The sequence below is a fragment of the Vulpes vulpes genome, chromosome 9 (assembly GCF_048418805.1).
Source record: "Vulpes vulpes isolate BD-2025 chromosome 9, VulVul3, whole genome shotgun sequence".
Classification (NCBI taxonomy): domain Eukaryota; kingdom Metazoa; phylum Chordata; class Mammalia; order Carnivora; family Canidae; genus Vulpes; species Vulpes vulpes.
The window spans coordinates 89,792,044-89,818,259 of record NC_132788.1 but is presented as its reverse complement, the minus strand read 5'-3'; the positions used below and the strand labels follow the sequence as shown (position 1 = coordinate 89,818,259).

Sequence of the window (26,216 nt, the reverse complement as noted above, 5' to 3'; positions counted from 1 at the left end):
GGAGCTGGGGAGGAGCATGGGGAGCATGGAGAGGAGGAAATACACTTCCCTACCCAAGGAGACCTCTGCCCAAGGGGCTGTGGGGTCGTAAGGAAGGTGAGGTGGCCCTCCGGACAGTCAGGCTGCTCCCTAGCCTCCCTGGGGCCAGCTGGGGAGGGTGAGGTGAGACTGGGTTTCAGCCTCTGGGCTGGAAGGCAGGCTGCAGTACGACGTCACCTGGCGGCTCGAGGGCAGCAGTTCCGGTGGTTAAGGGCAGATGTGGGCCCAGGGGAGGTGACTGCACAAGACCCGATGTCTTCTCTCTGCCTCTACCAGCACCGGCTGCATTCATGTCAAATAAACACTTCAGGGCCGATTCGTTTTTCTTAAAACATATATTTTATCACTCCACTCCGTACATCTTTGAGCACCTTTGCCAGAATTTCAGGAATGTGTAGAACCCCTACCTCACACCCCCTACCCTCCCTAGGCCTTGGCGACAAGGTCCCTCACAGCTTGTGCGATGGCGTCCCTGTCAATGCCAAACATCTTCAGCAGCTCAGCTGGCTTCCCGCTTCTTGGTACCTCGCCAACTGCAAGGCGGGAGACGGTGATGCCAGGCTCACCCACCAAGGCAGAGGACACTGCCTCACCGATGCCACCTGGTAAAGGAAAGGAGGGGAATCAGGCGATGTGGTCTCAGGGTGGGCGATGGGGGAGGGCCTGCTCCTCGGCCCTTTGCCTATCCCAGTACTTCCCTTCCCCGAGGACGACGGAGCCAGCATGTACACCACCCTCCCTCAGGCCGGCAGCCAGAGCAGACACCATCCACCCATCACCACCGTGTTTCTTCCTCAGCCCAAATGTGGCCTCTGAATCACGTTTAACACCATCCTCTGGGCAGCTGCCCCAGATGAATGAGCATCTGTCCTTGACCCCAGTCTACGCCCATCTCTCCCTGGTGGAAAGCCTGCCCTGGAGGAGGGGTGCTGCGTGCTTGTGGAGGGCTGCCGGGCAAAGGACCCGGGAAGACAGAAATTCTGTGCTGCTGTCCCAGCTTGATTCCTCACAACAGACTCAATGCCCAACTCTATCAGGGACGTAGGCCACCCTTCCTCCTCTCAAGCAAAGTCAAGATCCTCCTGTGCGCCCTGGGTGGGAGGGGCCCCAAGGAGTCATCCTAGTAGCCAAGTCTGCCGGGTCCCCAGCCACGCCTGCAGCCAACAGGAGGCTGAGTCCCAGCTGCCACCCTGGGGAGGGATGAAGGAGGGACGTCCAGCCCTCTGCGGCCCTTCCCTGACCCGTCGGGGCCTGGCTCTCCAGCCCAGGGCCTGTTACCTTCATAGTAATGGTCCTCCACGGTGACGATCCTGCCCTTGGTCGCACGAGCGCTTTCGAGAATGAGATTTCTGTCCAGGGGCTTGATGGTGAAGGGGTCCAACACACGAATGTTGATCTTCTCTGTGAGGGGAGAAAACCCAGGGGCGTGGCTGAGGGGAATGCACTGGGTGCTGTGGGTGTGCCCTTTGAAGGGTGAGGGTCGCTCGTGGGGTCCTAACAGTTATCGCCTAGGCCTGTCCCTATTCTGGGGAGACCATCTGTCCCTCTGTTCCTATCATCTCATGTCTGCCACCTCCCCAGTGGCTTCCCCCCTTCTCTGCTTATCTGTGGCACCCACGTCCTCTGGCATCCTCCACCCCCTTACATGCGTCTGGTCTCAGGGGAGAGAAGCACCTCTTTCTCTTTCCTCACATCCAGGGCCAGAGACCCTCAGCCTGGGGACCACCAAAAAACACTGAGTGGCGGGGCTGAGACCCGCACAGCTTTGCTTCATCCTCCCAGATGCCTTTGAAGACACAGGGGAAGCCGGAGGACAGTTCCAAGCGTCTGATGTGAGGCTGCGCCAGGGCTTACCAGGGGAGGGGCCAGGAGCCGCGGCTGCAGGCACAGGCGCCAGGTCAGGCGAGGACCCAGCAGAACGGCCTCAGAGGGCCGAGGGCCCCGTCAAGCCCTCCCCCGGCTTCTCTCCAGCTCCCCGGCGCTCCGCTCCGTACACGCCGTTCCTTCTGCCCGGGGCCTCTCTGCTTATCAGTTCCTCTTCCCACCTGAGGTCACTTTCCTAAGGACACCCCCATGTGCCTGCTTCCTGCTCAGCACGGCTACGCTGGGGCACTGCTCTGCCGCTGCGTAACTCTGTCTCCCCGACTGTCAGCAGCTAACATCTGTGAACCTGTATGATGATGATGATAATGCTAGGTCACACTTATTGAATTCTCAGGACAGTCCCACCGGGAGGGACAGTGACAGTACCTCCATTTTATGGATGGGGAGACGGAAGCATGGTAATGCTGAGTAACTTGACCAGTGCCCTACTAAGTGGTGATTCAGGCCTATGAGCAGGCTCTACAACCCGTGACCTGACCACCGTGCTAGGGCACCTCAACTCCAGGGCCGAGGGGCAGGACCTAAGGCCACTGCAGCCCTGACACTTAGCATCATGCCCACCACACAGTCTTAAGGTCTCAAAGGATGGTTTTTATGGGATGCCTGAGTAGCTCAGTCAGTTAAGTGTCTGACTCTTGATCTCAGAGTCCTGAGTTCAAGCCCTGTGTTGGGCTCCATGGAGCCTACTTTAAAAAAAAAAAAAAAAAAAAAAGTGGCTTTCATTACTATCATTTATTTTTTTTTCATTACTATCATTTAATTGGATGAAATTCCTTCTCACCCCCAAGACCTCATATGCCATCAGCAACTGATCTAAGACTTGCTGGGGAAAAAAAAAAAAAAAAAGACTTGCTGGGATCCCTCCTTACCTTTCTTCAGCAGGTCAGCAGCAGCCAAGGCCTCGTGTAGGGTCACTCCGGCCCCAATCACAGTCACCTGGTCATCCTTGCTCTTCAGGACCACCTGGAGATGACACCGGAGCCAATGAGGTTCAGGGACTGGTGGCCTGGGGTGGGTGGGCCCTGGTTTTGGGGTCTCACTGGGGCATGAGAGGCACTGACCTTGGCTTGTTTGATTTGGAAATCCTCATTGTTGTTATAGATGATGGCGTTTTCTGGGCGGCTGGTCCGGATGAAGCAGATGCCCTAGAACGAAAACAGAATGACAAAGGATGACAGGATGTGGCATGCACGGGCAACCTTGGGGAGCGGATTCTTTGTAGAAGGGCCACTACTCCTTACCCACAAACTTCCACCCCACTGTCCCCACAGGCCACCCCTCCCCAGCAGGAAAAGGGACTGTCTTGTCCTCTCTGGTGTGCACCTCTCCAGACACTTTCTGGGGTGAGAGCAGCCCAGCGGCTTTGCCAGCCCCAGGCCTCACATGGAAAACAGCTGTTCTTCCATGAAGGCCGGTCTCTAAGTGGGGATGCTCCCCACAGAGTGCGTCTGGCAGAGGAAGGGGACCCACAGGACCCTCTGGTCTACGGCACTGGGGCTTTTGGTCCAGACCACGTTACTCAGCACATTCTTGGTCTCGGAGAGCCCAACTTGGGGAGGAGACAGGGGTCAACAGCCAAGATAGGCAGGGGCTGCCAGGATTCTCAGTGGGGAGAGTACAGTGACGGGTCCGCAGTGTCTGCCACCCAGCAGAAAGGGCAATGGGTGTTTTGTTTTTCCTGGTCTCACTTCCACAAGCTACAAACACCAGTGGCGTGGTCAGGAGACACCACTGTGGGGCAGTAAAGGACCAGCTCTGCGCTGGGATGCTGACCTCCCACCCCCACGTCGCAAACAGCCATGTGACCAACCTTTGTGTTGGCTGCTAATTCCACCGCCTTCTCTGTAGACACCGCGTCACTTGGGTAAAAGATCGTAGCAGTGGGGATGGACCGAAACATGGCCAGATCTTCCAGAGCCATCTGAGATGGCCCATCTTCCCCTGGGGTGTGGGAGAGGATAGATAGAGCAGAAGTGAGCCCCCCACCTATGGAAAGGAATCCTGCCCGCACTCCCCACAACCTCCTGGTCCAGAAATCCAGAGAAGTACAGGTGCAGGTGTCCTGGCCCCATTCAACTCACCAATGGACACACCACAGTGGGAGCCACAGAAGTTGATGTTGCTCTCGGAGATGGCCGCCATGCGAATCTGATCAAAGGCCCGTGTGAAGAAGGCACCAAAAGCGCTGCAGAAGGGCACCGTCCTGTTGCGTGTGGCACAGCCCACTGCGACACTGACCTGGGGGACAGCAACAGTGTCAGCCCTGAAGAGGAGTGAGAGGGTTGCCGGGGAGCCCAGAAGCTCACACCTCTCTTGACAGTTGGAGGATCCAGTCATCCTAGTGACTAGATTTTCCTTTTCCCATGTAAGAGATTCCTACATACCCACGGATTCCACAGCTTTTCTGAATATTGAACTCACTGGACTTGAAATAACCACTTCAAAAATTCTCTTAAAATTATTTTCCTGGGCGAGGGGCATCTGGGTGGTTCAGCTGGTTAAGTGTCTGCTTTCAGCTCAGGTCACAATCTTGGGGTTGTAGGATCGAGCCCCGAGCTGGGCTCCTTGGTTGGTGGGGAGCCTGCTTCTCCCTTGCCTCTGCTTGTGCTCTCACTCACTCTCTCTTCCAAGTAAATAAAACAATAAAAAATAAAAAATAAAATCTTTGGGACCCCTGGGTGGCTCAGCAGTTGAGTGCCTGCCTTCGGCTCAGGGCGTAATCTCAATCCCAGGATCGAGTCCTGCATCGGGCTCCCTGCATGGACCCTGCTTCTTCCTCTGTGTCTCTGCCTCTCTCTGTGTCTCTCACGAATAAATAAATCTTGAACCTGTCACCTGATGTGAGCCCTCGTGCTCCAGCACCTGGGGCCTCCCCAGCCCGTATACCGTGCCAGTTTAGTCTGGATCCTCCAGCTGGCAAGCCTAGAAGCCCCAGAGAGACAACTTCAAGTTCATCTGGAGAAAGAACTTTGGATAAGGTAGAACCAGTGACCTTCAGACGAAGCTCCCCACTGCTAGGTGCCCGCAGGCCAGGCTGGGCTCCTTGGCGAGAGGACCATGGCTGCTAGGCCCCTCATGTTCTCCTTGGGACTGCGCTTGCCCTACCGCCTAGAAGGCCGGTTTCCCCAAGACACAGCCATTCCACCACACATGGCCTACAGACAGCCTTTCCTATGTGCACCTCCAGCCCATTTAGCGCTCCTGTCTGTACGCATCCAGTACATTTGCACCTGCACAGCTCACATACATTCGTCTCCCTTGCCACTGCACGTACTGGAGGCCAAAGCTGGCTCCTAGCTGCTCCTGTGGTCTCCCTGGGCTGCCCTCCAGCAGACACCTGGCATTGCCAACACAGCTGCCCAAAGGAGCAAGAGGACCTCAGCCCTGTGTCTGGCACTGGCACCCACCTGCCCACCCCTGGCACCCACCATGTTCTGCTCAGCAATGTAGCACTCAATGAAGCGGTCTGGGTGCTCCTTTCTGAAGATCTCTGAGAAGGTGGAATTCTTGGTGTCCCCATCCAGGGCGATGATGCGATCATGGGCGCGGCCCAGCTTGGCCAGGGCCTGTCCATAGGCCTTGCGGGTGGCTATCTGTGGGGAGGAGAGCAAGTGGGCTCTGAGCACTGGGGTGGGCATGGGGCCTGAAGTCTGGCTCAGCCCCTGGAGGCCACAGCTTTTAGGGAGGAAAAGGGGCAGAAAAAGGAAGCTCAACAACACACAGTCCTGTGGAAATTTAACTTCTGTAAGTTTACCAATGAGAACTTCTACACTCAATGTCTCCAAAGTCCCTGCAGCCCCTTGGTCCCAGCCCATCTGTGAGCCATCTGAGGGGCAGAGGGTGTTCTAGCGCCCCCAATTTCCCTACCCTTGTGACAGAGGTCTGTGAACTTACCCCACTCTGCACAGCAACACAGAGGACCTGGGAGTCAGGAAGCCCAGTGTGGGTTCACATGGGGAAGGGCCTAGAGCAGGACAGGGCCTAGGCTCTGCTAGACCACACACGGGGGAGTCTTGAGCTCAGACCTAGGGACTCAGGCTGAAGGGCCAGAGATGGGGGGACTCAGGTGCATGGGCTTTGATCCCACTGCTGCCAGTAGCTTGCTGTGTGACTGTGGGTAAGTCTCTGGACCTCTCTGAGCCTCTGCAGGTAAGTAATTTCAGAGTTGGTTGTCCTCATGGAAATGGCAGGATCAACACCTCAGGATTCCTCCTCACCCTGAACTAATCTCCCCTATCTCCCTTTCCCAGCCCCCCAGAGACACATCTCAGCCCCAGCCTCAGGGAACCAGAGAATCATAGCCACCCCAGCCAGACCTGAAAAGCAAAGGCCAACTCTGTACCTTGTCCCCAACTTTATAGCTCGGTGGGCTTGGCATGCGGATGTTGGTAATGTTCACAGAAGGGGCATCCTCTTGTGGGGGAGTCACGAGGATCTTCTTTTGGCTCTGGATCTGGTTGTATATTTCCTGGACAATCTGATCAGCCATGTTTTTGGGGAGGGGCTTCCCATGCCAAGCATCCTTATCCTCGATCCCTGTGGGTATGACGGGGGAGGGCAGAGGGCCCAGTAAGACCGTAGCTCCTGAGGAGCAGGAAGCTGCTCTGTGGGGCTGAGTCTCCAACAGGTGAGGGCAGGCCAGGAGGCCCCCCTGAAGGGAAAAACACAGGGTAGGAGTGAGGCAGAGCTCCATGCTGGGTGCCACAGGGGTTGGGAAAGGAGGGTCATGGTGACCAGGAGTCCACATGCCTGGCACCTACTGAATAGCTGCCAGTTCTCCAGGAGCTAGCTGACAAGCAAGTGGGGAGGGAAGCATGCATGGACCTCTGCACCACCTCCCCAGCTGCAGGGAAGGATCTGCTCAGCAATTCTGTTCAGTTTGTTGAATGGGTTCTGGCCATTAGAGGGGAAGCTGAGGCCCAGAGCAGTCTGAGAATTATCTAGGTCACCCACTGCACTGGTGTGCAGCAGAATGGCACCCAGGTGCATCCCTCACCATGCTGACTTGCTATGCGGGGACCAAGAGTCCCCTCCTCCTAGGTCACCTCAACCCAGGGACTGACTTCTCTGACACAGCATCCAGTCTCCCTCTAGGCCCCCAGAAACCCCCCAAAACCTCTGAGGTTTCCAGATCCCACTTGGCACTAACACCTGAGGGATCCGAGCCAGGCAGCAGCATTGAGGTGGTGTCAATACCCCAAAGTCCTCTCCTCAATGTCCACCCCCTCCCTGAAGGCCCCAGAGCCGTGCACCTTCCCCCACACACCAGTGCTTCTCTTCATTTGCCTTAAGTCCACATGGGCAGGTGGGCCACCGGGGCATGTGGCACAGAGAAGCTGGCCCATGGTCTGTAGTCAGGCCCCATGTCCCCGGGCAAGTTCTCAACCACTTCTAGCCACGTTTTCCCATGTCTAACAGGGGCTAGGGCTGCCTCAGCCCCAGGGGTTTGGAGCCCAAGGGGCCTGGGTGTCAGGGAGCAGCTTACACCTGCAGGGCCTCAGGCCCAGTCAGGAACCACCTTCTAGACCCTGCCAGGCTCTCTGCCAGAGGACCCTGGAAGCACTTCACCACTGTGTGCAGGGTATCCTCTTGAGGGAGAACCCAGTTTTCCCAGGTTCTCTGGACTCTGCAGCAGAGGACGCCGTGCAGAGGACACCAAGGGTATGGGGGACCATGTCACACCGGTCCTTTCTCCTGACCCGCAGGTTCTCCCGAAGGCCCCCCCCCCCCCACCTGACCCAGTCTCCAATCCTGGCTCGGCCATGCTGATCACTGAGTTCCCTCACAGAGCATGGTGTCTCCTGCTTCTCCTTCCCCGGCCCACTGCACCTGGTGTAAGGTAGCAAAGGCCTGATGCTTCCCCAGACACAAGACTGCAGAAACATGTCCCCCAATGGAAACCCACACTGCCTCAATTGGCCAAGGGGACCAAGCGCAGGGGTGGGGTGGGGTGGGGTGGGGTGGGGTGTGATGCAGACAGACCTGGGATCCCCCGCCCCTTGAAGGTCTTGGCGATGATGGCCGTTGGCTGGTGCTTGGCCTGGCCAAAGGCCTTGCACAGCTCTTCCACGCTGTGTCCGTCCACGATGACGGCGTGCCAGCTGCGGACAGAGACAATGGTGAGCGTCAGGGGCCCCTGGGGAAAGGCTGCCCTCGCTCTGCTGCATGGCTGCCATCTGGGAAAGGCTAAAGAGTTTGTTTCCACCTTTGGTTTTATTTTCTCTTGTCTTTATCCTTTTTTTTTTTTTTTTTTAAAGATTTTATTTATTCATGAGAGACACACACAGAGAAAGAGAGAGAGTCAGAGACACAGAGGGAAAAGCAGGCTCCATGTAGGAAGCCTGATGTGGGACTCAATCCCAGGACTCTAGGATCACGCCCTGGGCCAAAGGCAGGGGCTCAACCGTTGAGCCACCCAGTTGTCCCTGTCTTTATCCTTTTTACATTATTTTACTTCTTCTGAATTGTCCCCAAACAGTTTTTCTTCCTCTTTCTTCAGTAATTAAAAGCTTGGTTTATTTATTTTCTCTTTTGTGCCTGATGTACTGGTTTCCTGAAATCTACTTATTTCCCGAGAGCTGCACTGGGGACAATGCCCTGGTTCTGCATTCTATCTGCTGTTCAATTCTTCAAAATGTTTTGGCCCAATTTTTTTTTTTTTTAAGATCTTATTTATTCGTGAGAGACATAGAGAGAGAGAGAGAGAGAGAGAGACAGAGACACAGGCAGAGGGAGAAGCAGGCTCCATGCAGGAAGCCCGATGTGGGGACTCGATCCCGGGACTCCAGGATCACGCCCTGGACTGAAGGCAGGTGCTAAACCACTGAGCCACCCAGGGATCCCACTGGCCCAATTTTGTTTAAGTGACAACTGGTCACTCCACAGATGCTGGTTGTGGTATTGGAAATATTTATCAAATAAGCCAGGATGCCTGGGTGGCTCAGTTGGCTAGTGTCTGCTTTCGGCTTCAGGTCATGATCCCAGGACCCTGGGATCTGTATTGGGCTCCCTGCATGGAGCCTGCTTCTCCTTCCCCCTCTGTCCCTTCCACCACTTGTACTCTCTCTCTCTCTCTTGCTTGCTGGCTCAATCAATCAATCAATCAATAAGACACAGATGAGTCAAGCTGCCAAACAGAATTCGGAAGCAGCCTGGGCAAGCAAATCTTTCTCTTTAAGGCAGCCCTTTCTGGGACTCTTGTCAAATTAATGGTAATACAATAGGAGCTAACATGTCCTGAGCACCCAACTCTGCGCAGGCACTGGGCCAAGCACAACACACGTGAACCCCCTGAAGCCTCAGCACAAGCCCTGGGGCCAGGCCCTGAGACAGACGCTGTAGATGGAATAACCTGCCCAACGTCACGTGGCAAGGACGTCAGGATGCAGGTTATAGATCCAGGGACACTGCCAGGGTTATGCGCCAAGTCCCCAGCCAGTGAAGCTTAAGGAGGCTCTTGGGACACTTGGTGGCCTAGTTTTCTCCTCTGACAGTTTGCTCTCTCTCTCTTAGGTCAGTCATCAGAAATACCAAACCATGGCTGCTGTGTAACCAGGGACTGCAAGCCCACCTTGGCCTTCTCCAGGCCGACTCATCTACAAAGGGTGGGCCTGGAGGCCTGTCGTCCAGTCTCCTCAGCTGAGGCTGAGCGTGAGGGCCCTGGGGCCCTGGAGCCCCAGTTGCAGCTCAGCTTTTATTTGGGGTAGGAGAGGGACACTGAGCGGAGGGCCCCTCTGGCTAACACCCACCCAGATGACCTCCCTGCTTGGTAACATGTGACCCCAAAACCAATGCTCAAACCCCTCAAGAGCTACATGTCCCTTAGCCTCACCAAGCAGGCCCAGTTCACACTGCGCCACTCATCCCACCTCAGCTAAGAACAAAATGAGGCTGTGCGCAGTCACATTACATGGAGGCTCTGACAACTATCATGTCCACCACCTCACCAGTAAAGGAATTCACTAGCACTGGGCCTCAGCCCACAGCTCCAGGCTGGCAGCCTGGGTTGCCACTTTAAGTGTGAAATTATGAGCCAAACACTGAAGAACAGACACTTTCTTTAGATGAGGCTTGGCCTCTAGCTGACTCTGACCCCCAAACCTGAAAAGATTCCAGCTTGGATGGCTCCTCCGCTGGGAGGGTGCTCAGGCCACAGCCCCAAACTTACCCGAAGGACTCACAACGCTTCTGGTAGATGTCCACCTGGTGTTGCAGTGGGGTGGGGTCGCTCTGGCCCAGGCGGTTGATGTCAAGAATGGCAATCAGGTTGTCCAGTTTGTAGATGCTGGCAAAAGCCATGGCCTCCCACACGGAGCCCTCCGACAGCTCCCCATCTCCCAACATGCAGTAGACGCGGTAGCTGTGGAAAGAAGCTGGGTCAGAGGCTAGCCCCTCTCACCCAGGGCACCATGCTCCCTGCCTGTCCCTCCCAGAGAGCCTGTCCCCCTGGGGAACGGAGCAGTAGCTGCACGTGACATGCAGCACATGCGGTCAGGTCCCTACTATCCAGCCTGGGTCCACATCCAGGGTTCTATTCTATAAGATCCAGAGAACAGGGGTTATCAGGGCACAAGGAAAAATGAGCAAGCATTGGGGGTGACGAGTGACTACTATCCGTGGGGAGACAGGGCTTGAGCCACTGGCATGGGTGGGTCTACTTCACTCCACTCACGTAGGAACTGGGAGTGCTAGGGAGCCCTGGGGACCGGATCCTGGGAATGGGCTGGGGAGGCCAAGGTGAGCCACCAGGAGCAGCCCAGGGTAAGTTGCCAGGTGAGAGAAGGGTACTAACGGGGACACGCAGGACCGGGCTCATGGTGGGGACAGTGCCTATAAGATGGGCTCTCCCCAAGGTTCTTCCAAGACTGATTCTCACCCCAAGATTCATGCTAGGCCCAGCCCTTTCTCTACCCCTGGGGTCAATAAGGCAACCATGATGGCTTCAAAGGCAGTGTGACCTGGTAAAAATAAGACGGAGTCTGGGGCAAGTTACTGGTCAACAGAGCCTCCTCTGGATCCTAGGGAGGGTAGAGCCAAGGAGGGTGAGGCTAGAGGTGGGGGAGACCAGTTCAGGGACCCTGATCCCCACCCCCGAGATATGGGTGGCAGGGGGGTGGGAACAGGGGTGGCTGAGGAGCAGTGGCCACGGGTATTAGACACAACGATCCCATCATCCATGGGCCACTGCGTGGCACCCAGGGGTCCTCTGTGCTGAGCAGCCCTGGCCTTGAATTAAGTACAGTTGTTACTTCCAAATCACAGACAAGAAAGCAGGCTCAAACGCCAAGGGGCTTGTCTAAAGGCCACACGGCAGGGGAAGAGCTGAGTGGGGGATCAAACACTGGTCTGAGCACCTAAGCCCACACTGTCCACTCCTTGCTGTCTAGGAACACACACAGATGGAGCAGAGGCAAGATCCTCCCCTTTCCAGGCCATGTCCAGCTGTGTGGCCCCAGGGAGTGAGGCTCGTGCCTGGACAGCCTCAGAGGGGACACAGCTGTTCTGTCGCTGCGGCAGGCAACAGCCCTGGAGCTGGCCGCAGCCGAACTATTCCAGCTTCAGGGCCTCTGGCTTCCATGCCTAAGGCCAGGGAGCTGGAGAGCTGGGGGAGAGGCGGTGGCCAATGGCAGCGTCGTCAGCATGACTCAGCGCTTCTGTGAGCTGCCAGGTCAGGGAGGGGGGCTCCTGCATCCTCCCTCTGTCTGGTGCCTTCCGCCACAGGTTCCTGGGCGAAGAGCTGGGTCTCGGGACCCACACTCGTAGGGGCCTATCGGACGCTGTGTCCTGTCCCCAGGCTGGTCTCCTCTCTCCTCGGCAGGCTGCGGGGGGAGCCCAGGGATGCTGCAGAGGGTTGCATCTGGCTCATGGGGCCAGGAGAGGGACAGCAGCTCCCAGAATTAAGTAACCTAATCGCGCCAAGGGCAGAGAGACTGCAACGCATCTGATTTGCCTGGGAAGATTCCAGGAAAGCACTACAGCTGCCTTCCCAACCTCACACCCTCTTCTGTGGAAGTCAGACCGGGGCCAAGGGTGGAGCACAGCCTCTGGGTTCAGCCCGGAGGGCGTGTGACCCCGAGGAGACGCTGGGGAGGTCTGCAGAAGCCCAGTCATGAGCTTCCCTGAAGAGAAGGGACCCCAACATGTGCCCCAGAGGCGTCTGAAAAGCACCTCAACTGTCCCACAACAGGACGCCTCATGGGCTACAGCATACCCATAAAACAGAAAAAGCATTATGCAAACGTTAAAACTAGCTTTTGACAGTTAAGGGAAAAAACACACAATGTTTAGATTTTTCTATTTCTCTAAAGAACAGAATACAAGGGGTAAGTTTCTTCTCACAATAACATGGATGAAATAGGATATGTTAAGTGAGATTCAAATGGGAGGCAGCTGAGAACAGGAAAACCTTCATTTCTTTTTAATGCGTTTCCGTATTTTTCACACAGAGCTGGTATTTGGTAATTCAAACAAAATTATTTAAAAGAGAAATGAAAGAGAGCCAACTTGACCTATGTTCCCTGGCTGATGGATGGGAGAGACGTGACTGGAAGCCAGAGCAACTCTATCGGGCCCCTACCTCGGGGAGCAGGGTAAGTCCCTGCACGCCCCTGCCCCTGCCTCGCTGCAAGGTACAGTCCAAGGGCCTGAGCCTTAGCCAACCCTGGCTGCTGGGAACCCAGCTAAACTTCTCCCTACACTGGCTTGTTCCATTATGTTAGGGTCAGGAAATGACCCTTCACGGGGAATTATTTCAAGCATCTGTAGGGAATAATTAACTCACATCTCTGGTTCTGTGCCAAATAAAATACTCTTAAACATACATCCCATTCTTTGTGCCTTTCTTCACTTCATGGTGAATCACTTCTGGTGTAGCTGAGCTTGGTCCCCAGAGGGTCTGGAAAGCCTCAAAACCTCAGCTCCCCTCCTGGAGAGGGGTCTCAGGACTCCCCTCCTCTGCACACAGTAGGTGCTCACTGCAGTGCAGCATCCCTCTCTTCAGGCGGCCCACAGTCATGACCCCAAATCTGGCCACACAGCACACAGCCCTGTGGCTGAGATCTGCCACAAGGGGGTTCTCTTCCAAACTGCACCGTGCTGCAGCAGCAAACCTCTCTGATCTGGCTACCTGCCCCCTCCCTGTAAGTCCATCTCCCCAGTGTCTGTCCCTTCTCTGGCTGACAGGTGGGGCTCGGGGATGCCCAGAACCCTGCAGAACACATCATCTCCTTCCCTGAGATAAAGGTAGGTGGCTCGAGCCTGGGCATGTGAGTGTTTCGTCAGACAATGGGAACATAGCCTTCTGAGATTTTAGGGTGCAGACACTGATCCTGGGGACACCACAGGAACTCACCAGCCCAATGACTCCAGGTGCACGCCTGGCCCTGCTGTCACTAGGAAGGGACACTGAGTATGTCCCTCTGCTCCTATGAGCCTACTTCCTCATCTGAAAATGGTGCCTGTCATGGTCTCACATGCGGGTTACTTAGCTTCTATCCCGTACCGCAAGAGGAGGTACCCAGGGGCAATGATTAAGGCGTAGCCGCTTTACAGAACTCCTGAGCGTAGAGTTGGGGAGTGGAAGTCTTACCTGGCTTTGTCAAAGTATTTGCCTGTGTAGGCCATCCCGCAAGCGGCCCCAAGGCCCTGGCCCAGGGAGCCAGTGGCCACGTCGGTGAAAGCTTGTTTCTGTCGTAGGAGAGGGCCACAGTTATTCACAGCGCGGCAGGTGGGGGAGAACACAACACACGACACAGCAGCATTTCCCAATGACCCTCCCAGGTCCCCAGCTTCAGGGGCCCCACTGATCCAGGTGCTGGATGTGCACAAAGGCCCAGCACCAGGGCAGCCTCCACCCAGGGTGTGAGTTCTCACTCTCCAGTAACGGTAACTGTGGGTGTGGTGCAAACCCCAGCAATACTCACAAGGGAGCCGTGTGACCTCAAGCTCCCGCATGGCCCACCTCACACCCATCCATGACAAGACTGACGAAACATCTGGCTCTACTGGGTGCCCAGATGGGGAGTGAGTTTTCATGGAAACCTACAAACTCCAAACACTTGCAGGGGCCAGCACTGGGGAGTAAGGTGGGACCCTTCTTTGGGGTGTCACCACATCTTGCTGTGACCCCAACTCACTTTGTGGTGAACCTCTTCTCCCAAGCTGTGTGGACAAGGGCAAGGTGGTCCTGTGGGGGCAGGGACCCTGGGTGTGTGGGGCCTGGGGAGAGGTCTTCTCTGCAGCTGACCCCTGGGCTGGGGCCTTAAAAGGTCTTGTCCTTAAGCACCAGCTTGGGGTGAAGAGTGTGCCCTGGAAACACTCACTTCCTCCCCCCCCTTTCGACACCTCAGTCTCTCAGTGGGCACCCCACCTCCCCTTCCCACATGCCTTGAAAAACAGGAAGTAGAGACAGAAGCCTGTGCTGCTTCTGGCAGGGGCAGGGGCAGGGGTGGGGGTGGGGGTGGGAGTGCTTACCGGGACGGGGTGCCCGTCCAAGTCAGAGGTGATCTTCCTCAGGTTCAGCAGCTCCTCCTCGGGCAGGAAGCCGGCCTCAGCCCAGACGGCGTACAGGATAGGAGCCGCGTGGCCCTGTCCAGGGGATGAGTGATGGAGGGGGCATCAGCTGGGAGGCCGATGCTTGGGGGCTTTTCCCGCCACACAGAAAGTGGGGCCTAGTTGAGGTGGCGAGTGAAGGCCACAGCCCTCTTCCATCCTTCTCCAGCCCGAGCTCCCACAGCCAAGGCCGAACGAGCCCTGGGACAGGTGCAGGGGGAGCACAGCTGTGAGGCCAGCTGATGCCAAAATCCCAGCAGGCAGCTGGCCGCCCTAATCCCTGGTTTCTGGCATGTGAGCAGACTTGGACAGACTTCTAAGCTCTCACGCCTGCCCTGGAAGCCCAGAGGCCACAGGGTCAGGCCTGGCTACAGGTGGATTTCAGGGGTCTGTGGCATGGTTTGTGGCTGTGATTCTCATGCTTGAGTGGTGGGACTGGTGCCTCATCCCAGACCCTGCTCCAGTGCACCACCACTCCTCAGGGAGCAAGCACGGGCCCTGGGGCGCCGGCAGAGAAAGACACGTGCACCAGGCCACAAAGCTGTATCCCAGACCTGGACTTGAGTCCAGCCTAGTGACTCAAAACAGGGCATAACCCCAAGCAGATCATTTTCACTGTCCTCAACTAGTTCAGTTGTTTAGGTCTCAACCTGGCTTAAGTATATCAGCTGGGTCAGCCCAGAGTAAGACGCCAAGGGATGGGCTGGGCCGGCAGTCAGGGAGTGTGGGTAGAAAGGGCAGGTGGGGGCCGGGCTTACTAGGGGCAGGTCCCTTCGGAGATCACTCGCTGCCAGCACCTTCTCACCGTTCCAGGGCCCATGTGACACCTGGCCCAGGGGGAGGGTGGCACGCTGGGCTCCTACCTTGGAGAGCACAAAGCGGTCGTTGTGTGGGTTCCGGGGGTCCAGGGGCTTGTAGCGCATGGTGTGGAAAAAGAGGACAGCCATGATCTCCGCGGCACTGCAGCATGACGTGGGGTGGCTGTGGGCCAGGAGAGAGAGAGACACACGCATCATGGCCCTGAGCCTCTGAGCTACAGGGCTCACCCCAGGCCCCGGGGATACATGTGCCAAGGAGTCACAGGCCTAGCTAATCAGAGAGCCACATGCTCCTGCTCCTGGGAGGGCTGCATGGGGTCTTAAGGATGCCACTATTGGGGTCACACCCTCCTGGGGCCCAACAGCCCAGACCCCGAGAGACACAGCAACTGAAAAATTCTGGGGCTTGACTAGACTAAGAAGGTGTACCCAGGAGATTGGGCCTCAAGGCAGCGCTGAGGCTGGAGGGTAGAGCCTAGTTCTTACCTCATGGCTTCTAGAAGCAGCTAGAAGGACTCAGCAGCTGGGGAGGAGTGACCACTCTATGTCTGACCAGTGAGCTACATCCTAGTGGCCCTGCTCAGGACCCACTTGTGAGGGACACCCCGCCTTCCCAGGCCCCCAGAGGTGCTGGTTCTCTTAGGCCATGGGCAGGAAGGAAGAGAGAAGGCTCACGGAGTGACCACAAAGCTCCCAGCAGCCTCAGTACATAGGGCTGGCAGTTGGGTAAGTTGGGTAAGTGGGGCCTTGGGCTCCCCTAGGCATCACTGGGTTACTTGGCCATTTTTCAACTAGCATGGGAAAGGCTGGTATAGCCATTAGGAGCCAAGCTTTTGTGCAGAATCTAAAAGGCAAAACATATTATCTCATCTTCTACAAAGACTCCTGGTCATGAAAAAATGAAAACCCTTTCTGCCTGTGACAAGGGCTGAGGGGCGGCTGCTGACAAAAGCAAGAAGCTGCCTTTCCAGCCCTGGAGTGGTGGTGGTGGTGGTTGGTGGCACTCAAGGGCTTTCCCCTTTCTTTAGCTTTTTGCTCTGCGAAACGCAGTTCTTCAGAAATAACAATTTACACAAATAACAGAAAGCACAAGGGTTACACCTTAGCTGAGACTTGTTGGGGTCTCTTAGGACCCTCATGATGAACCCAGTCCAGGCGCCAGGACATGCTGGAATTCCTGGCTGGCCCCAACATCCCCCTGGTCCACAGTTCCGTGAACATGTCAGCCTCAGGGCACATGCCTCCCAGCCACCCGCTCCATGCAGCTTAGCGCAGCCCTCTGAGCTGCTCGGAGATCCAACACAGAAACATGCCCAATGCCAAACCCAAGGGCACATGCAACACCTAGAGTTCACGCACTCCTCCCTCCTCCCCTGCCAGTTGGCTCCCCGTACTGGGTTAAGGGGTGAGTCACTCCCAGCACAGACACATTAGTAGAGAACCCCAGAACTGTCCATGCTGGTTTAGTACCACATTCCCAGCACACAATCATCTTATACTTAGCCATCTCTATGAACTCCTGGTCATGGGGAAAAAGACACTAAGCCTGAAAGAGGGAGGTGAGGAGACATAAATAGGAAACCTTGCTCTGCTGGGCAGGGACCCCCCTCCCTTGTCCCTAATGCTGAACTTAGCTGGAGGACATCCCAGTCAACACCAATCCAGTTGACCTCCTGCCCCCCCAACCTCCCAGGGCACCCGGTCTCTGAGGATCCCGTTTCAGGAGTTATGACACCATGCTGAGAAGCTGGGGAAGGGGGTGGATGGAGATTGGGCCAGGCCACTCAGTGGACAAGGCAGGCAGCCAGGGCAGGAGCTCCACCTGCCCAGCCCGCCTGCTGATCCCAGGTTGATATTCCCCCACGGAAGCATCAGGGATAAGTGGTGTGGCACAAGCCCTTTCTGCATGTGGTGGAAGCATGCCCAGGCCTGGGCAGGACAGATATGATGGGAGGGAGAAGGTCAGCCATGAAGAGACATCAGAAGTTGAAGAGCGCCCCTTCTCGGCCAGGTCTGTGAGGGGTGCACCTACAACGTCATTCCCTCCAAAGCCTGCATCCTGGCCTCACTGCTGGCCCTGTCCTCACACCCACAGAGTAAAGACATACAGAGCAAGTGCTTCATCTCCCTGAGGCTCAGCTCCTCCATCTGTAAATATGGGGGCGCTGGGAGGCCGAGTAAGAGAATGCTTCTGAAGCGCAAGGTCACCACTGGCCACCACCATCTGTCAGAAGACCAGATGCCAAACTCCTCAGTGCTTCCACCTTCTCATGGGCCGGTGGGGACCAGATGCCCTGCAGACCAAGGGGCAAGCAGCAGGGAAGAAACTAGCCAAGGACTGAAACTAGCCAAGGCTCTGTAAACTGTGGAGTGCTGAGCACACAGGAGATGGTTACTTGTAAGCTCAGCCTACTACAGGAACGTCAGGGCTGAAAGTGTATGGAGTCTGTGGCTTCAGAGCTTGAGATTTCCCTGCAACCCCGGCCTGTCTGGGGGGCGTGGGGGACATCTGTGGGTGGAGGCCCCACCTCCGTTGTTGTGACACATCCATGAATGCAAACTGGCTAGAGACAGTTGGGAGGTGGGGCTGCCATGGAGGCTTTAGGGTACTTTATGTCCTACTCTTTGTGACACACAGGGACTACAAGTTTGTCCAAAACCTTCACTGGCCCCAACAGTCCACTTCCAGTCCCAATTCGCTCATCTATGAAGGGGGCACTGATTGCTTAGAACAAGGCCTCAGTGTCTCAAAGGTCCCACCACGCAGAGGACACATTCTTCCAGGTGTCCCCCGTCTCCTCCCCTTAGCACACATTTTACCTGCTCACCAGTTTCCCTGCAGGAAAAGTAGAGAGAAGGCCCCTCACCCCTGGCGAGGCTGCTCTGTTAGCAAGACATACAGCTGCTAGCCCCCACAAAGTGACCCCTCTCCCACCATATTCAAGTTGGGCCTGCATCGCAAGGACACACAAGGCTTCTCAGCAGATGAACAAACCGGGGAGGCCAAGCACCTAGAACAGCTTCACTGGGGCAACCTCAGTGTGTAAAAGTACAAACAGAAATAACCTGCTGTGAAAAAGAAAGAAGTACCCAACGAAGAAAGTAAAAATCAAAAGAGTTGAAAACCCACAGCTAAGAAACAAAGGTTAGAAAAATGGGAGTGAGCTCAGACAGTAGAAAGATAATAACAGAAATTCATGGGGGCACCTGGGGTGGCTCAATCAGTTAAGCATCTGCCTTCAGCTTTGGTCATGATCCAGGAGTCCTGGGATCGAGCCCCATGTCAAGCTCTCTGCTCAGCAGGGAAACTGCTTTTTTCTCTCTCTCTCCGTCACTCCCCATTGCTTATTCTCTCTCTCTCAGAAGTAAATAAATAAATAAATAAATAAATAAAATCTTAAAAAAGAATAGAAATTCATGAAATAGAAGACAAATATACAAAAAAAAAAAAGTCAAGGCCAAGAATTAGCTCTTAAAAAAAAAAAAAAAAAGAAAGAAAGAAAGAAAATAAGAGTACAAATTTAGTAAACTTCTGATGAGGTGGAATCCAGAAAAAGAGAACAGCAAGTACCAGAAAAGGAAGAAGAGGCCTAATAGAGAATACAATACTGCAAACCACCTGATGCAAATAAATTTCAAAACAGAAAAATGTCTAGGGAAAAAAAAATTTACTAAAACTGACTCAAGAAGAAATAGAAAGCCCGCACAATCTTTTAACTGTTACAAAGAAACCAATCAGCAGATGCATATTCCCTAAGGCCCAGCGACTCAACTAGCAGACATGCTCCCCCAGCAAAATGTGCGCCTGCATCCCTTCATGTGCGCTCCAGGAAACACAGAGGCTGTCCTTGCATTGTTTGTGGTGGCCACACCTGGAGGCCACCCACGCGCATCAGTGGAATAGGTTAATCACACTATGTCTGTATAACGGAATACTATGCAGCACAGGACAATGAGTGAACTATACATATCCAACACCAACATTACCTCACTAATATACCATGTAAGCAAAATGCACTGCAAAGGATCTGTAGACCACAGAAGACCATCCTATTTATGGAGATATAAAAATGTTATAAAACAATAAGAAAAACAAAGAAATGAAAATGTAAAATTCAGAGTGCAGCTCTTTCTGGAGGAGGAGTGACACCCAGGAGTTTTAAAGCACTGTAATGTTCTTGTTCTTAAGCCTGGCAGTAGACACATAGAGGTGTATTATCTACAACATATGTGCATTTTTTATGCTCTTTTTTTTAGGTATATATTTACTTAAACAAAAATACTCAGGAGGGAATCCCAGGGTGCAGTGTGGAAATGAACCCTGGAAGCAGTCCTTGTTCTTTCTCTTCCCAGAACTGCCCTAGTCCCAGAAGGACTCTGACTCCAGACCTCAGAGTGTTTCTTCCACTGTTTACCCCCATGCCACGTCCTCTGAGAAGCCCTCCATTGCCACACTATCTATAAATACCTCTACTTCCCCTCATTTTACACTCATCACCACTTGACATTACAGTGCTTATTTACTGCCTGTTTATCCTACTGCAACACAAGCTCCACGAACGGAGGGACTCTGACCCTTTTCATTGTTGTATTCTCGGGCCTGAACAGCACCTGGCACAAACTGCACAGATGAACAAATGATGTATCTTGGCTCTGAGATTCGAGGGATGTGACCTCTCTGAACCTCAGTAAACACGGAGATACTAATATAACCTCACCGAATGAGGTAGTACATGTGCAAAGAGCTTGGCACAGTGTACAGAAAAATGGCAGTTGTTCAGTATTTACACTTAACGTATCAGAGATTAAGCCTAACTTTCTCATTTGAGGATGGAACGACTAAGACCCACAGAAGGGAAGTGACTTGCCCAAGGTTGCAAAGCCTACCATCAGAAAAGCAAGGACAAAACCAAAGTGCTAAGAGAAACTGATGAGCAGATAAAATGAGGTATATCCACACAATGGAATATTCAGGAGTAAAAATAATCAAGTACTGTCACATGCTACCATATGCAAGACCTTCCAAACATTATGCTAGGTGAAAAAAGACAGACTCCAAAGATCTCATTCTGTAGGATTCCACTGATATGAAATGTCCAGAAAAATTAGATTTACAGAAAGTAGATTAGTGGTTGCCTGGGAGCTGGGAATGAGTGCAAATGAGCACGAGGGACTTTGAGGAGTGATGAAGTGTCCTAAAAATTGGATGAGGTAGGGCAGCCCTGGTGGCGCAGCAGTTTGGGGCCACCTGCAGCCTGGGGTGTGATCCTGGAGACCCGGGATCGAGTCCCACATTGGGCTCCCTGCATGGAGCCCACTTCTCCCTCTCGCTCTGTCTGTGTCTCTGCCTCTCTCTCTGTGTCTATGAATAAATAAATAAAATCTGTTAATTTACCAAGTTTATGGGGCACCTGGGTGGCTCAGTCAGTTAAGCGTCAGCCTTCAGCTCAGGTCATGATCTCAGGGTCCTGGGATTGAGTGGGGCTCCCTGCTCAGCAGGGTGTCTGCTTCTCCCTCTGCCTCTGCCCCTCCCCCAGCTTGTGCTCAGTCTATCTCTTTCTCTCTCAAATAAATAAAATATTAAAAAAATTTTACAAAGTTTACTAAACCCACTGAACTGTACTCATAAAATGTTCTGATTTGCATATTATACCTCAATAGAGCTGTTGCAGATTTGTTTATCAAAGGTGGGGAGGGATCCCTGGGTGGCGCAGCGGTTTGGCGCCTGCCTTTGGCCCAGGGCGCGATCCTGGAGACCCGGGATCGAATCCCACGTCGGGCTCCCGGTGCATGGAGCCTGCTTCTCCCTCTGCCTGTGTCTCTGCCTCTCTCTATCTCTCTGTGACTATCATAAATAAAAAAAAAAAAAAAAAAAAAAATTCAAAGGTGGGGAGCACCCAGCATAGGAAGTTCTCAAATGTCCACATTCCCCTGTCCAGCTGTGCAGCCCTCAGAGATTCATTCAGGCTCCAATTGCAACTTCTGGGCAAGAAGCTCCAATGGTGCAGGCTCCAGTTGGCCAGACCCACCTGCTGCTGGACTTCTTGGCCCCTACAAGCACCGGCACCACCACCCCCAACTCTGAACAGACTGCCTCACCGTTCAGGATGAGAGCACAGAGACTGCCTAAGGACCCACCTCTGGGCAGGTCCCAATCCTCAGAGTGCTCCGGGCACACAGATAGCTGTGGTCTGTGGCAACAAGAAAGTTCCGGGTTTTGTGGGTCCAGACTCTAGTGACCACAGGCCTGCCTAAAGAAGCAAAGTCCATGGATCAGCACCTATGACAGGGGCCGTGATACAGTCAGGGCTGATGAGAAACCATGAAAACATCTCAGCTAGACCCTAAGCAGTTTCCTGGTTTCAAGAAACACTGACCACCAGCCCTGCTGAGTTCAGAGGTCACTCAGGCAAAGAACTGAGTCACTCTAGGACAGCCTCATGTTTTCACACCGAGTTGGGCAACGCAGCTGGGGTAATCTCAACGAGCTGTACTCTTGCCTCAGTCAGCACCAGGCTGGGGTGGAAAGCAGCCCCAAAGGAGGAGGAGGCCCTAGCAGCAGGTTTCCGCCCAGAGACAGGGCCTAGAAGAGGCCAAAGATTCAAAGGAGCCTAGGCCATGAAGGGGCCCTCTGAGCACTCAGCCAAAGAGTCCCCGAATACCAGAGCTGCGGAGCAGCACTGTGCTTCCAGCCACTTCAAAGTTACACGGACCTCCAGGATGTGAAGCTCATGACTGCAGGTGGCAGGACCCCAGAGCCTGCACATCCCACTCTCCCCAGTCCCACTGGGGAGTGACTCACTGTGAAAACCACTCATCTATGGACCTCTCCTTTAAAGACGGGGAAACTTCCCAAGAAGGGCCTTTCTGACAAGGGCACAGCTGCTCAGAAAAGAGCTGGAGTGAGGTGCCTACTAGCCAGAGCCCTAGGGACTCACTAAAGGCACAACCCCCACCCCATCCAGGCCTAATTCTGAAGGTGTCCTCAGATATCACATAGAGCTGTTTGGATACGGCCAGAGCCAAGCCCTGGTCAATGAGACCATAAAATCTTCACCACCAGCCTCAGCAGCCAGGCCACTTCTGACAAGGCCACCGTTTCCTCAGCACACAGAGGGACAGGATACCGGAGAAGCTCGGGCCATTGTCGCTGCTGTCTCCACAAAGAGCTCTCTGTGAGGGCTTTGTCCCTCGGCTGCCCTGACACAGAGGCCAGTGTCCTCACCCCCAGGGCCCATGGAGCTCCACTGACAACGTAGGGTCAGGCACAGGAATGGGAAAGCCGCCAAGATACCAAGGTGTCAGATCCCCAGAGAAGGGGCATCCCAAAGGGATGGTCACTTTAGCTGTGGCTGCTGCCCACACTGGGCCCGGGCCTCAAGGTGGACATTTGGGGACCAGAGCACTGCCCTGACCCCAAGTCCTCCCGGACCATCTTCTGTGCACACCCAGCTCAGCACACACCCTCAAACATCCCTCTTGTGACAAGAGTTGTGTAGCAGCATTACTTCCTTCTGAAAAAGAAGTTTTCTCTAAGTCTCTCCTGTGTCTTCACAGGCTAGCAAACCCACAAAAATCAGTCTTCCATGCTCTTTCTTTTGGCAAGTTGATACTTTGTGAGCTCAGTTGAGTTCCTCCAAGTCATTACAATGTAAACCAGGGTGTAACAGCCTACATACTGTATCTTTTTCCTGTGGGTTTTCAATTATCTAACAAAGTGTCAGGAGACCCACCTACAATTGGGAGGCTCCCCATGGCCGTGATGTTATGTCATTTCTCTCCAAGTGCCTCCAGACTGGCTAACGTCTGCCGTCGCTATCCCCGGTCATCCCCTTCCCAGCTTCTGTTTTCCAGCCTGGCCCTGGCCGCCAGCCCCAGAAGTCTTCCAATCAACACGAGCCCCTTGCTCGGCAGTGCTGAACAACCAGCCACCAATGACCAGCTTGGGCAACTTACTGAACGCCCCAGCCTCAGACAATGCAATAGCATGTCCCTTAAGTGGTTATTCTCAAAACGCACAAGACAATATTATCAATAAAGGATGCTCCGTGTCGTGCCAGGGATGCCTATTTGGGTGCTCGGTGACCCTGTAATTGTCTGCAGCCCTGCAAGATGCTCAGATATGTTAACACTACCTAGATGGGTAACTGCAGTCTGTCCAGCTAGATCCCCTAAGAGCCTGGGGCTAGACAGCTCTAGTACACAGGAGAGGGGTGCTGAGAGTAAGCCAAATCCCTGCCGAGGCAAGGGACACCACACAGAATGGGTAAGTCTGACACAGAACGGAGATAATGGATTCAAAGCATGCATGGGAGTGGGGTGGGAGAGAAGCCACCTGCCAAGAAAGGTCTAATCTCTTCTGAGAAATGGGTGTCTTGAAAGCACAAAAGGGGAGTACTCATCCTGAAAGTCAAAAGAGATTTACTCCTTAATAACATATCCTGTAGGACACTGGCCAGAAGCTAGAATTTTGTCATTGTTCTAAGCACACAGCTTGGTTGGAAAGATTCCTGTAAATCACCCCCTACTCAACCCTCTAAAGCACTTCATCAATCCGGCCAGGGCTGTCTCCCAAGCCTCAGGCCAGGCCCCTAGGGAGGGGCTGGAATCCCTGCAGCCGCCCAGTGAATGGGAGCTACAATTGCTCCCATTTTACAGAGTGGGAACCAGCCTCTGGAGCAACTCGCCCGCCTGCCCTCCCAGCTACCTCGGCGAAGGCCTCCAGCTGCTCGGGGCTGTGACTACCACAGGCCCCGCTACCTTCAGGGGAGGCTCCCTGGACCAGCAGCAGCCGTTCTGCACCTTCGGAGCCGGAAAGGCGGGCGGGAAAGAATGTAGGGGGATGGGCCTCCCGCCCCTGCCTTGGGGAAAGTGCAGCTGGCAGCTGGCCCGGGCCGGGCCTCGGCCCCCGGTCCTCCGAGCCTCCACGTCCGCCCTCCCGCTGCTCCCGCCTCCCGCAGGCCACATCTTAGCCGTCCCCTGCGCGCGCCGCGTGCCAGCCTTCTGCAGCCTTCTGCAGCCTTCTGCGGGCACATGGCCACCTTCCGGCCCGCGCCCCCGCCCCGCCCCGCCCTCTCATCCAGGCTCCAGACTCGGGCCCCAACCCCGGGGCAGGGACGTGAACGCCAAGGGGAGGGGCCGTGGGAGGCGCGGGGGCAGAGGCCCGGCCTCCCAGCCTCCTGCAAAATGAGGCATTAGGCGGGCGCGCCCGGGCCGGGCGGCGTGCACTCCAGCCCGCCTCTCCCGCGTCGCCTCGGGCAGGGGGCTCCAACCCGGGCCTCGGTCTCCGCATCCGCAGGGGAAGGCGGGCAGCGGCGCCCGCACAGGGGCGTGTAGAGCGCGCGGCGCAGGCCCGGGATTCCCGAGCCCCGTCCGCGCCGCCGAGCAGCAGGGGAGCCCGCGCCGGGCGGGGGGGTGGGGGCGGCCGAGGCCCGAGGCCCGAGGCCCGAGGCCCGAGGCGCAGCGGACGGAAGCCCCGCCGAGAGCGCGCGCCGCGGCGGAAGGCGCCTCCGGCCCGGGCCGAGCGAGCGCGCGTCCCCGCCACCGGCCCGCGCCCCGCGCCCCGGGCCCCGCGCCCCGGGCCCCTCCCTCGGGCGGTGCTGGCGCGCCCGCAGCGGCCGCGGCCTCCGGAACGGCGCCCTCCCGCCCGCGCCCCGCGCCCCGCCCCGCGCCCCGCCGCGCCCCGCCGCGCCCCGCCGCGCCCCGCGCTCACCCCGAGCCGGCCGCCGTGGTGGCCTGGATGGAGCTGATGCGCAGGCGGTTGGCCGTGTCCTTCAGGGCCTGCAGCTTCTGCTGGTCAGGCTTGTGGTAGCCCTCCATGGCGCGGCCGGCGGCGGGGGTGCGGGGGACCAGGACGCGGACACGCACGGGCGGCGGCGGCGGCGGCGGCGGGACTGGCGGCGGCCGAGGCTCCGCGCCGCGCGGGGGCGCGTTAAGACTCGCCGGGCCCGCCCCCGGGGGCGGGGCGCCGGCATCACCCCAGGCCTCCGAGCGGCCGCGGCCCGCCCGGCCCCGCCCACCGCAGGCCCCGCCCCTCTCTGGCCCCGCCCCCTCTATGCCACGCCCCTCGCAGGCCCCGCCCCGGCACCAGCCGTCCGCCGCGGTTCCGGGAAGCCCAGGCCGCCGCTGCCCCGGCCGCCCGGGGACCCTGCCCGACGGCATCCACCTGCCTAACCCCGCCCCCGCCGTCCCCCCGCATTTGCTCCTGAAGCAGAGCTGCCCTGCTGGGATTCGCCACACACGCAGGCGACAATCGCAATAGTCGCTCCAGGTTCTAGGCTCGGCTCGGAGTTTGCCTGGCTCGCATCTTCACGGACGGTGGAAGGCTCTGACTCCCTCCTCCACACAGCCCTGGGTGGAATTGAGAGGGCGGAAAGCCTCACTGGTAACCCATCTGACAGAGGAGCAAATTGAGACCTGCAAGATCAATCAAGATCACAGTGCTGGGGGAGGCGGGCCTCTGCCCTAGCAAGCCCCAGGCCCGGGAGAGCAAGCCCAGGGCTTTAGGGGCCTGAGAGAGGCATGGGGGTTATGAAAATGAGGATCGGGTAGTACTAATGATAAGACCAGCTGATGGTAACTGAGAAGTTACAAGTGATAGGCCTTTCACAAATTATTAGGGCCTCGTGACACCGCGGACCCTTAGGGAGATTATTGGTTTGGGATCCAAGTCTATAGGGACAGGTGAACCCACCTCTGCTGTTGCCAGATCCCCTGAACCCCAAGGGAATGGGGCTCCCCAGAGTGCCCATACACCAACACCCCATAAGGTTGATATCTTTTAGGCGGGATGTCTTACACAGGAGGAAGCTCCATTTTCCAGAGAGATAAAGACAGGCCCCTCAAATTGGTGGCTGGGCAGGGGCCCGCAGCAGAACTGTCTCATGCTGAGCCCCTGAGAGAGCCAAGGGAGGTTCCAGTGGACAG

General features: G+C 55.8%; 1 protein-coding gene across 2 annotated transcripts; it reads right to left on the bottom strand.

The window, feature by feature from the left end:
* Positions 1-359: 359 nt before the first annotated feature.
* TKT (transketolase) lies at positions 360-25,246 on the bottom strand. Of its 2 annotated transcripts, none has more exons than XM_025986376.2 (14): positions 25,003-25,246; positions 15,336-15,453; positions 14,395-14,508; positions 13,511-13,608; positions 10,091-10,282; positions 7,906-8,024; positions 6,266-6,459; positions 5,352-5,516; positions 4,005-4,161; positions 3,734-3,864; positions 2,985-3,068; positions 2,793-2,886; positions 1,318-1,440; positions 360-641 (listed from the first exon to the last, which is right to left on the bottom strand). In XM_025986376.2, the coding sequence occupies exons 1-14, from the start codon at positions 25,107-25,109 to the stop codon at positions 466-468; spliced, it is 1,872 nt and encodes a 623-aa protein (XP_025842161.2). In that variant the 5' UTR covers positions 25,110-25,246; the 3' UTR covers positions 360-465. The 2 variants fall into 2 exon arrangements, with proteins under 2 accessions (XP_025842161.2, XP_072576877.1); XM_072720776.1 differs by lacking the exon at positions 25,003-25,246 and adding an exon at positions 20,944-21,135 and having other exon boundaries at positions 15,336-16,836.
* Positions 25,247-26,216: the final 970 nt, after the last annotated feature.

Excerpts from the sequence above, each read along its gene's own strand:
- TKT (XM_025986376.2), bottom strand. The coding sequence starts at position 25,109 with ATGGAGGGCTACCACAAGCCTGACCAGCAGAAGCTGCAGGCCCTGAAG. Across the intron at positions 10,283-13,510 it reads AAATACTTTGACAAAGCCAG|CTACCGCGTCTACTGCATGT; the intron begins GTAAGACTTCCA and ends TTCTTTCCACAG. Across the intron at positions 3,069-3,733 it reads AATTAGCAGCCAACACAAAG|GGCATCTGCTTCATCCGGAC; the intron begins GTTGGTCACATG and ends TTTTCGTTCTAG.